This window comes from Eublepharis macularius, chromosome 10 (genome assembly GCF_028583425.1).
Source record: "Eublepharis macularius isolate TG4126 chromosome 10, MPM_Emac_v1.0, whole genome shotgun sequence".
NCBI classification, from domain to species: Eukaryota; Metazoa; Chordata; class Lepidosauria; order Squamata; family Eublepharidae; genus Eublepharis; species Eublepharis macularius.
This window is the reverse complement of record NC_072799.1, coordinates 27,137,939-27,149,102: the sequence shown is the minus strand read 5'-3', so window position 1 is coordinate 27,149,102 and position 11,164 is coordinate 27,137,939. Positions and strand designations below refer to the sequence as shown.

The window sequence follows — 11,164 nt, the reverse complement described above, 5'->3', positions numbered from 1 at the left end:
TATAAGGGAGATGGTGAGCCCCATTCTGACCATTGTTTTCTACTCTTGCTGTAGCTTCCAAAGGCAGACCCTCATAGTATGTTACAGTAATCTACTCTTGATGTTACCAAGGCAGGCACACGTGAAGCAAGGTCCACTGTTTTCAAGAACTGTTGCAACTCGTAAGATGGCCTTTATTTTTTTTAAAAAGACACCCCAGCTACCTCCATTATCTGTCTCTGCAGAGTTAGGAGCAATCCCATGGTGCCTCTCTCTCCGTCAGGCAGAATGCTATCCCATCAAGGGCAGGTTATAACTCTGCTCCTGATTGGGCTTCATCCCTAACTAACAGCATTTCCATCGTGTCTGGATTAAACATAGTTTTATTTACCCACATCCATTCCTTCATTGCCTCCAGGCACCACTTTAAGATTTTCATAGCCTGCTTTGATTCAGATGGAAAGGAAAGCTGAAAGCATACTGATGAGAGAGTATTCCATATCTCCGGATAACCTCTTCAAGCACCTCATAGTTATTTCTAAACCAGATAAACTAGAGCTACTACCCAACAGTTCCTCTCAGACCTTTACCTGCCAGTCACTTAATAAGGTTACCTTGGTCAATGGTACTGAAAAGTCAAAAATTACTAACAGGGGATGATGTCCTCCTGCCTACAGATTGGTGAAGATCATCAAACAGGTTGGCAAATGCAACTGTCATCCCAAAAGAAACCAAACTGAATGACAAATGGTTTCAACCCGCCCCGCCCCGCCCCGCCTCCCAAAAAGCCTGGAGTTCTATTACTACTACCAGAGCTTTTTTTCAGCTGGAACATGGTGGAACGGAGTTCCGGAACCTCTTGAAAATGGTCTCATGGCTGGTGGCCCCGCCCCCTGATCTCCAGACAGAGGGGAGTTTAGATTACTGGCACGGAGGGCAATCTAAACTCCCCTCTATCTGGAGATCAGGGGGCAGGGCCACCAGCCATGTGACCATTTTCTCCGAGGGCAACCCACTAAGTTCCACCACCTCTTTTCCCAGAAAAAAAGCCCTGACTACTGCTATTCCCTTAAGTATCCTATAGCTGGCAGAAGGGTAGTTTTATTTATTATTTCCTTCATTTATACCCTGCCTTTCTCTCCAATGGGGACCCAAAGCAGTTTACATCATTCTGGTCACCATTTTATCCCCAGCATGCGACTGACCCAAGGTCATCCAGCGAGCTTCCATAAGAGAGGGCATTCAAACCTGGGTTTCCAAGATCCTAGTCTCACTTCTAACTCTAGGCAGAAATTACTCAGATCTTGGAGGTTTTAAGGAGGGTTTTTTCCTAACAGAGGACACATAATGGCTTTGTTAAAAGCCCTCTTCAGCCACTGATTCATGCTAACAACAGAAGCAAGGAGCCAGTTTTGAATATTGGAACTGAGTGGAGATTGAAGGGTTAAGCTCTTCTTCCTCTCTGCACCACCCTGAGGCAATTTGCATTTTATTGGCTGATGTGATCTTCATCTCAGGTGTTTCAGACCAGTTTTTAATTTATACCACCAGTTCAAGCACTGGCACTTAAACCAGGTTGCCATCTTTGCTTTTCAGGTCACCTTGGCTGTTGCATGACATCCATTCATGGATTAAGTGCAGCTTTCCCTTTCACTGCCTTTCCATTCCTGGAAATTCTGATAAAGAACAAACTTCACCAGTTAAATTGTTGCCTGTTGCATACTTGTTAAAAAACCTCAGGAGCCTGGCCAGAAGAGTGTATAGAAGAAAGGCTATCTTTAACTGAGGTACATCAATGGCTTCAGACGGATAGCAGTGTTGGTCTGTGGTAGAAGCGCAAGATTCAGGTCCAGCCACACCTTAAAGACCAATGATTCCCGGGGTGTGTGCTTTTAAGAGTCAAAGCTCTCTTCCTCAGATATGTGATCTCTGTCTCTCTTGTACAGGCAGCCTTCTCCATTCATAAAGCCCTAGCAGGTAGCAGCCCTATCTGCAACATATAGGAGTATCTTTTTATTAGGACCAACCCAACTATCACAAAGCAGCGAGAGCCCTTTTAAATTTCCTAGACGTTTTCATTGGGCTGGAAGCGTACTACGAAACAACTACTTTCAGGTAGCTGTGTTGGTTTGCAGAAAAACAGCAGGATTTGAGTCCAGTGGCACCTTAGATGCCCAGCAAGATTTTTAGTGTATAAGCTTTTGAGAGTCAAAGCTATGTATCTGAAGAAGGAAGCTTTGACTCCTGGAAGTTTATACCCTTGAAAAATCTTGTTCTCTAAGATGCTACTGGACTTAAATCCTGCAGTTCTACAAAACAAGAATGGAGCCTTCTTAAACAGTGGAGACCAAAGGGGATTGCTGTACAAATTCGGATCTGTTAAATTGGATCATAATCCACAAACTTTATATTTTTCATTACGCCTTGAAACTAGGGTTGCCCAGCTTTAGGTTGGGAAATTCTTGGATATTTGAGGGGGGAGGCTGGGATTGGAAGGGACAGGAAGGCACTAAACAGGGCATAATGCCCGAGTCCACCCTCTCGAAGTAGCCATTGTCTCCAGAGGAACTGGTCGGTCAACTGGAGCTCAGCTGTCATTCCGGGAGATCTTCAGGCCCCACCGGGTGGTTGGCAACCACACCTGAAATATCCCTCCAGTTTTCCAAACTCTCACCCTTATTTAAACTGAACTTCCCCGATGAAGAATTCTCTGGAACTCGAAAACGCGTTCCCTTTTTCACAAGCCGATCTAACAAAACAAAGGATCTTCCATTTAGTCTGGGATCTTCCAGGGCTTTCCCCACCCTTCGCATAACACCTCATCTGTACTCAGTTGCGCCTGCCTAACAATCTCCCGGCTAAGGGCCAGGGCGCCGCGACCGCAAGGATCCTCCCGGGGGCGGAGCGAGAAGGCCGATTCCAGGAAAGCCGCGGCGCAAACAGGACGCGGCGAGCGGGCAAGAGCAAACCGTAGCCCAGGCGGCACGTAGACTGCGATGCCCTCTGCGAAGGCGCCTCTCCCGCGAGAAGCGCGACACGAATCAGGTGGTCCGTGTTGTCGTTCCCGAGTCTTTTTGACATTTACACTGACCAATCAAGAAACCTACTTGTCTTACAACACCCCCGCCCCCCTCCCGGGCCACTTGCCCGTCTCCTTTTTCACAGGGGTGACCGGGGCTACGAGGTTTGCGCTTCTCCAGAACCCACCTTAGAGGAGCAGCCAATGGGAAGGGAAAGGGTCTGCCCAGCAGAACTCCGCTCTGGGAGGCGGGTGGGAGTGGGACCCGGGAGTATATAAGCTGACGCTGGAGCCAAAACGAGCGTGGGAGTTTTGGGGGGCGGAGTGGCTATATTTTAAAAAAAATATATGCAAGGGGGAAGGGAAGGGGGAGTTGTGCTTTCCAAAGAGGAGGCACTTCATGAAGCTGAAAGCGTGTTTCCAAGTAAACTAAACTAAACTCCCGTTTCATGCAGTTTGCTTGGAAGCTTTAACAGGTAAGAAAAGCCCCTTATTCAACTTGTTTGTAGTTAATCTCTTGGGTTTAACCTGAAGCTTTTTATATGAGAATAATTTCAGGTAGGTAGCTGTGTTGGTTCTACAATCCCAACAGTAGGATTCGAGTCCAGTGGCACCTTAGAGACCGACAAGATTTTCAGGGTATAACTTTCGAGAGTCAGAGCTCCCTCTTTCAGAATACTTCTATTAGAAGCCTTCTTGCACGAGGTTGCATGGTTAGTTTAAAGAGGAAGATGCTGCCTGTGACTTCAGAAATCCCACTGGGGGTTGTAGTTAAGTCCTTCAAACTTCCTCTACTATGGTGTAACTTTTATCTTCCTCTCTCCTCTTTCCTGGTGTAACTTTTGCTTATGGCCTGACAATAAATTGCCTTTTCTGTCTTGCAGTAAACCTGGAAAGGTGTGCTAGCTGGCTAGCTAGGGTGAAAACGCTGTTCTTCAAGATGGTTGCAACCAGCACCATAAACAATAAAAACTCTGCCTGTATTTCTGAACTGATACAGCAAAGCTTTCAGCATGCAGCCTTAACTGGTGAGTGCCTTGTAGTGCCATCCTCAGTAGGTCTACTCAAAGTCCTGCTAAGGTCTGTGCAATGAAGTTTACTCTCAGGAAAGTGTTCTTAGGCTCATACTGTTGGTAAAGCTACTGGGTAGAGTGAGTTGCTGTCAGAAAACAAGGCTGTGTGAAGGGTTTTTTTTTCTAATCTGAATGTCACTTTATCTCAGCTTAATAACTTTTTTTAAAGAATAACTTTTTAAAAGTTGTCTCTCTCTCTCTCTAGCTGTCACTTGATTAAAGAATCTTTTGGTGATATCTGCATTTTAATTTACTTGATTAATTCCTGTTGTGAGAGGGAAGCCTTTTTGAGCTTTTGAAAGAAATGTCAATATACCAGTATTGTGCAGGGGGTTGGACTGGATGACCTGAGAGGTTCCTTCCAGCCCTATAATTCTATAAGCATAAGTTACCATTTAGTGAACATAAGTTACCATTCCCTAAGAACTGTCGCTATATACTGTCTTAATTTCCTGCTGCAGTTAACATACCAGAAGCAAAAGAGCCTACAAAAATAAATGTTTGTATCTCTGTCCTCACTGACAATTCCCACTTGCCCGCTAAAGTTGGTCCCCACTGGTTTAGATCTCCAATTAAATTTTGCAGCCTTAGCTGTTAAGCAAGATGGTAATGGCATATTAACTTAGATCTATTTTACTTAAGATTGACTTATCGTTGAGAAGGTAACTTTAATAGTAGTTAGGCTTATAAAAAAAACTAGGTAGAATAATGAATATTGCAGCTTTGTTTTAACGGTCATGTTTATAATTCTACTGAGCGTGTAAAAAGTTATGGAGATATCCATTTTCCCTATTACAGTTAACATATCCAACAGGCTCCTTAACTTGGTGAACTAAACTTTTGTGGGAGGCAGGGAGCAAGCAAGTTGGCTCTATTTTTTAATAAGCTGCCAAAACTTGATCTTTAGGCACATGGCAGGATCACCTGCCTCTTAGGCACCTGTGTCGTCTCTGGGTTACTTTGCTGACGTCTTCTGTTCCTGTTTTGCAAAGCCCAAATGCTGCTAGTGGCCAAAACAGCCCTTCTCTGTTGAAATACATTTCATTAAAACTTCTCTTGTAGCCAGCTTATATGAAAGGAAAAGCAATTTAATAAGCTGCATCTTGTGTATATGAATTCAAAGACCACGGGCTACTTTCTGGCAACAGATACGATACACCTAGCTGTAAGGTTGCATTAACATAATGAGAAGCTCTGGATGTGTGGCTGACCTGTGTGTCTGCTAACTTAGTTATTTGGCGCTACAAAAGCCATAATGTTTGGCTACTTGCCAGTGAGAATTGTTTTTTTTCTCCTGTTTCTTACAGACTTTGACTACTGGGATTATGTTGTGCCAGAACCCAACTTTAATGAGATGGTGTTTGAGGAACGGACATGTCAGGGTCTAGTTAGGATGCTGGAGACCTGTCTATCAAAATCAAAGCAGACCAAACTGCACTGTTCTAAGGTTCTAGTCCCTGAGAAACTAACCAGGAGGATAGCACAAGATGTCTTGCGTCTCTCTTCTACAGAGCCCTGCGGCTTACGAGGCTGCATTATCCATGTCAACTTGGAAACTGGAAACATATGTAAAAAGCTGGATAAGATTGTCTATGACCCTACGGTTGTTCCTACGTTTGAACTGACGCTGGTATTCAAGCAGGACAGCTGCTCCTGGCCTAGTTTCAGAGATTTCTTCCCCAGGGCTTGCTTCACAGCTGGCAGCAAACGCACTCTGATCCTGAGTCCTGGCTTTCGGTTAATTAAGAAAAAATTATATTCTTTGATTGGGACTGTTGTTGAAGAATGCTAGGAACATCTCCTTTAAAAAAAAACCCACTGTGTTAGATACCTGAGCCTAGAGCTCTTGGAAATATGAAGCTTGATACCTCAATTTTTTAGATGACTCTGGCTGGCCCTTTTGGCACAGCAGCCATAAATCCTTATTGGCTGGCAAAAATCTCAGTGCAGCTAGTTGGTTACTGGGTGGAACAAGAAGCACAGCTATTGATATACTTGAAACATTCCTTAATTGGTTAGCATCAGCTTGGCAAGTCTGTAAAGCCAGCTATGCAGCCGCCTGTTGCTAGCTGCTGTCCTCAGTGCTAGCTGTAACCCTTTACCATTTGGTTCTGGTGGCTTTTTTAAGCGTGCAGGGAATCTATAGCGCTTAGGTGCCTCCAGGCTTCCCAACCTTCAAGAAGGACTAGGGGAAGATAGACCTACGTCCAAACTGCTGACAGTGTTTTCCCCTTAGTATGTGGTAATGGATTATTTTGCAAATACCAAAGCTATGGGAAGATGCTGGTAGCAGCTTTTAGTAGCACCAAGGAAAAAAGGAGAAATGCATCCTTGGAAGGAGATGCTAACTAGCATGAGGGTTTGAAGCTAGTATCGCTTGTGTTTAGCGATGGCTGCTTTTCTATGCATGGTGATCTGGTCAGACTTAACACTGTTTTCCTGTGAAGTAGGCAACAGTCTGACCTGTACGTGGGATGTCTTCCTAAAGGAGTGATTTAGAGAAGACCAGCTTGCCCAAAGTGTCTTGAAACAATCTTACAATTGCACTACAGCTCAACAGCATGTCTCAAATGCTGGAAATGTTGTAGTGCTTTGTGTTATTTTAAATGTGCAGAAGTGTGAATGTGGCTCTGAGTTCTAAATGTTTGTTTACTTTGGGTTGGATCCTATGACTCTCTTCCATCAAGTTATCTCCATTGGAGGAAGTCTTTCTCCCTTGAAGGAAGACTTGGAAATCATAGAATCCAACCTCTTGTATTTAATTTTGCTGCAGAAATATTGGTTAGTCTTGTATGGAAAACCCCAACTACCTCAATTCCATTTTGCAAAGAGAAGTTATCATACCAAAAGGCTCTTTTCCCCTCCCCACAACCCATCTGCACTTCAGACGTGCACCAGCACAGCTGAGTTAACCTTTACAATCTACAGAGCAAGTTCTACGTAAGGCTCTTCATACAAGCTTATTCCTCTTCTCTTTATTGCTCTTCCAGTCCTTGGCTGAAGCTGGAAGCTTCCTCAGTACACCCTGTGATAGATTTGTTCTTAAATGAACTGGGGTGTAGAATCCAGTTCTTCAGCTGTCCTCTCTTGCCTCGGCTTGGATCCTCTATTGATTCCTAAACTGTAAACATCCACACTTCTTGCCGGGGTGTGTGTGTGTGTCATCACATTGTAAAGCTAGCAAAGGAATCCAACGTCTATTGTGGTCTGCCAGGAGATCTTTCTGTACTCTAGATTTTGCAATCTGCTGTAAGCTTTTCCTAGTTTGTGTTTAAACAATAAGGGGTAGTATGTGTGCTTCCATTTTCCAGAACAGAAACCTGTTAATAAGTGGTGCTTCCGTTGTTTAGGAAAATACCTCTTGGGGGACCAGGTGCTAAATGGAATGGAAGCAACCCTGCAATGGGCTATAAAGAAGAGATTTCAGTAGTAGACATAGCTTGTATTAGGCATTCGGGCTACTCTTGTATGTTGCCCTGGGCAAAAAAGCTAACGTGGGACCCCTAAACTGTCTGCTTGTGACAGTTCTGGTGGCTGATGTCAGGGAGAAACTGATCTGGACGTATACAGATATTTCAGATCTGTTGCCCTGTACTGCAAGTGTTTGAATTATCATATTAGAATATATGGGTCAAATAACTAATAACATGTCAGTGGAGAGGTTATATAGTGGTCAACACAAGCACCCACCTCTCAGGCGCGAGGCACTGTTATGTAGCTGATTCTATTTCAGACAGATACTGCCGTGCTCCAAACTCCTGCGCCCCTAAACTGTGGGTATAGGACCATTGCAAACTGGTGTTGCACTTACTGCTTTTCAGCTTCTGGTGTCAAAATACCATTTTGTGTACACATGTTTGTGTTTTTGGATTTGCACTGATAACTGCTTGGAATCATTAAATGTCAATGGGTCATGCCTTGCCTTGGTGTGATCTTAATAACTTACCTGTATTGGTCTTAGAAATCAATGTTTTTTAAATTAAAGTCTGTAAATAAAGGAATATTTTAAATTCTCAGATTGTTGCTTTAAATCTCTGTAATCCTGATGTTGACATGTTTGGGGCCCTTTGTGTGTGTGGGGGGGCACTATTTTGGAAAGCATACAGGGTAGGTGGAACCAGCAAGACGGTATGAACTCTGGACTGCAAGAGCCTTGTGGTACCTCTAAGGCAAGCGGGTTGGATTTGCTGGAGTTTTCTGAAGACAGAAGGAGTTTTTGTACATGGTATGGGACTCCAAACCCAGCCATCTCCTGGAACGGTATTTGACAGGAGAAGGGGGGAGCCACTCCCAGAATAGTGATGAGTGGAAATGGAGGTCTGCAGTGGAAGAGAGAATTGGTGGGGAAATCCCCCCTTCTGTCTGCAGCAGCCAGTATAGGTGTCTGTGCATCAGTGGCTCAGATCAATAAAACAAGAAGCCTCTATTTCATGGAAGCTTATGCTACACTCAATTTAATCTTTAAGATGCCACAAAACTTTTTGTTTGCTGCAACAGGCTTTCCCCTCGACTCTGAGAGACCAAAATCTGAAATTTTCCTGTTTAAACAATCAGGTTCTTATTTTAATATGTTTGACTACTGGAATTTAGCAAACAAAGCTGTTCAACAAATTTATTCTTATTACCAACTAATTAAGTGCTTAACTGAAGCTTGGTATATTGGCAGGGAGTGTGTGCCCATGCATGTTTGTGTGTGTTGGGGGAAGAGTAGTGCGACAGACTTTTTAAAAGCCTGGAAGTGCTGTACAAACAGCTGAAGGACTGTTAAGGGTTAATCCCTGACAGACACAGCTTTGAGTGACAGGCTAATCCAAGGAATCTGATTATGAAGCATAAACTGGGAAGAAGAGTATCTTGTTTTCATCCCCAGCTGAGAGGAATGGGGTATGAAGAGTCAAGAGATGGAGTCCTAACTGAAAGTTTAATACAGACAGGAGAACTGGGGAGAAGTTGGCAAGGAAGTTTGGGAAGTTGGTGCAGACTTCCATTTGGGCCAAAGAAAGGGGATAGATCTTATATAAGGAGAGGAGATTTTTCCCTACTCAGATAAACAGGGAGGTAGCTCTGGAGAGTGAAGTGATCCCTGGTTGGTTGTGGTTGTAAACTGCCTTTTGGAGACCTTAAGAGTCAGCCAAAAACTGAAGGAAAGCACTGGTGTGTGAAGAGAAAGGGACGGGGGTACTAGAAAGTGGGTGCCAGCATTCTTAAACCCAAAAGCAAATGCTAAAAGAAAATGTACTAGAGTGTTTGGAGGAAACACAGGAACAAAAGCCTCAAAACAGAAGCCTTTAAGTATCTGTGAAAAGCATAAAAACTTAAGTCTGTGCATGTTCTGATTTTACCTCAAAGATTTCAATGTTGAATTGTCTCAGAAATGTTCAGCCCCTGATTTCACCTGACCTTTCCCCTCTAAAATAAATAAAATAGTTACTTTTGAATGTTAAAAACACCTCTGGTGCCATTTCTGCTGTTTAAGGCCAAAGAAGAGGGGAAGAGGAGGAGAGAATGTCATAAGTGGCTCTGTAACTCAAGTTGTGGGGGAGAGAAACTGAATCAAGAGGCACCTGCGCTACAGGCCACACCAGCCAGTTCATTCAGTTGGGACACCGACTAGCAACAAGAGGTGAACTTACATACCTGTTGTCACAAAAATCATGGGCTACATGGGTTGGGTCTGGGTCCCACCCTGTGTCAGACATAATGCAATCACACATGAATTGTGGTTTATTTTCATTTATAGTCTCCCTTTCAAGGTGGACACCTCAATTCCTGTGTGTGCAGTGCCTGGTTTAGAATTAGAACCATGGTACCATATACAGAGAAGGGATCCACCCATTTTTCCCAATATGAAACAGTCTCTGGGTGCTATAAGGAGAAACCTACATCTTCCCTGGGATACACGTGGATTTCCCCAGCAGGCCCAATAGCGCACCCCTACCTGACTGTTTCAAGCCCTGCCAGTGTGCGGTAATGTATAAACAGCCCACGCTGAGCAGGTCTTGCTGCTGACATGAGAAGGGTCACTTGGCTCAGCTTGCTTGGGGGCTGCTTTAATGCCTTGATGTTAATTTTCTGTTGCATCAAGTCCATTCAAGATAGATGGCAATGCATACAAATCTTAAGTTTTCATTAACTTGTTTATTTACTTGATTTATACTGCATCCTTTCTCCCCAACGAGGACCTAAAGCATATTGCACTCTCCTCCATTTTATCCTTACAAAAGCCCTGTAAAGTAGGTTAGTTTGAATGTGTGACTGGCCAAAGTTCACCTAGTGAGCTCCCATGGCGGAGTGAGGATTTGATCCAGGGTCTTCCAGATACTCTTATCACTTGTGGGTATTTTATTCCTGTGCATCCAACAGAGCTTCAAGACCAACACCATACAACCCAATGGGAGCGTTTAGGCGCTCTTAGTAGACTTGGGCCTGTTGATACTGATCTGTAGGTGCATTGAAAAAAACTGTTGCCCTTATCATAGGACAGAAAAAGGAAAGCGACAGATTTCTATACAACTGGAGACTTTTCCAAGGAAGTTCAAGTTCAAGATGCAGGGAAGTTCAAGTTCCAAAGAAGTGCAGCTCAATATGGCTTCTAGCTGGAATGAGGTGAGATCCCTGTTTAAGTCCCAGCCGACTGAACCTTCAGAATTAGAGTTGCCAGCCTCCAGGTAGTGGCTGGAGATCTCCCGGAATTACAACTGGTCTCCAGGCCACAGAGATCAGTTCACCTGGAGAAAATGGCTACTTGGGGTGGGGGGTGGGGGTGGACTCTATGAAATTATGCCATGCCAAGGTCCTTTCCCTCCCCAAACCCCATTTTCTCCAGGTTTCTCCAGGTTTCATCCCCCCCCCCCCAGATCTCCAGGAATTTCCCAACTTGGAGCTGGCAACCCTATTCAGAATACCCTTTGGCCTGTTCCCCAAGAAGCATTTGCAGTCAGCTACCCAGTGCTGTAGTAGAGTTTCTGCATTGTTTTCAAAAGAAAATGATTGCCCAGAGAGGAATTGTTTAGAGAAGCGTTTTTTCCTTCTTAAGGATGCAGAGCACATCTCACTGAATCCCACAGGTTGAACTTCCTATTGATTTGAACAA

The 11,164-nt window shown here is 44.1% G+C and overlaps 1 protein-coding gene across 1 annotated transcript; it reads left to right on the top strand.

The window, feature by feature from the left end:
• Positions 1-3,326: 3,326 nt before the first annotated feature.
• On the top strand, positions 3,327-8,087 carry DDIT4L (DNA damage inducible transcript 4 like). The gene is made up of 3 exons (XM_054990120.1): positions 3,327-3,474; positions 3,883-4,026; positions 5,379-8,087. Exons 2-3 carry the CDS (start codon positions 3,939-3,941, stop codon positions 5,861-5,863), a joined length of 573 nt encoding a protein of 190 aa, XP_054846095.1. The 5' UTR covers positions 3,327-3,474; positions 3,883-3,938; the 3' UTR covers positions 5,864-8,087.
• The last annotated feature ends 3,077 nt before the right edge of the window (positions 8,088-11,164 follow it).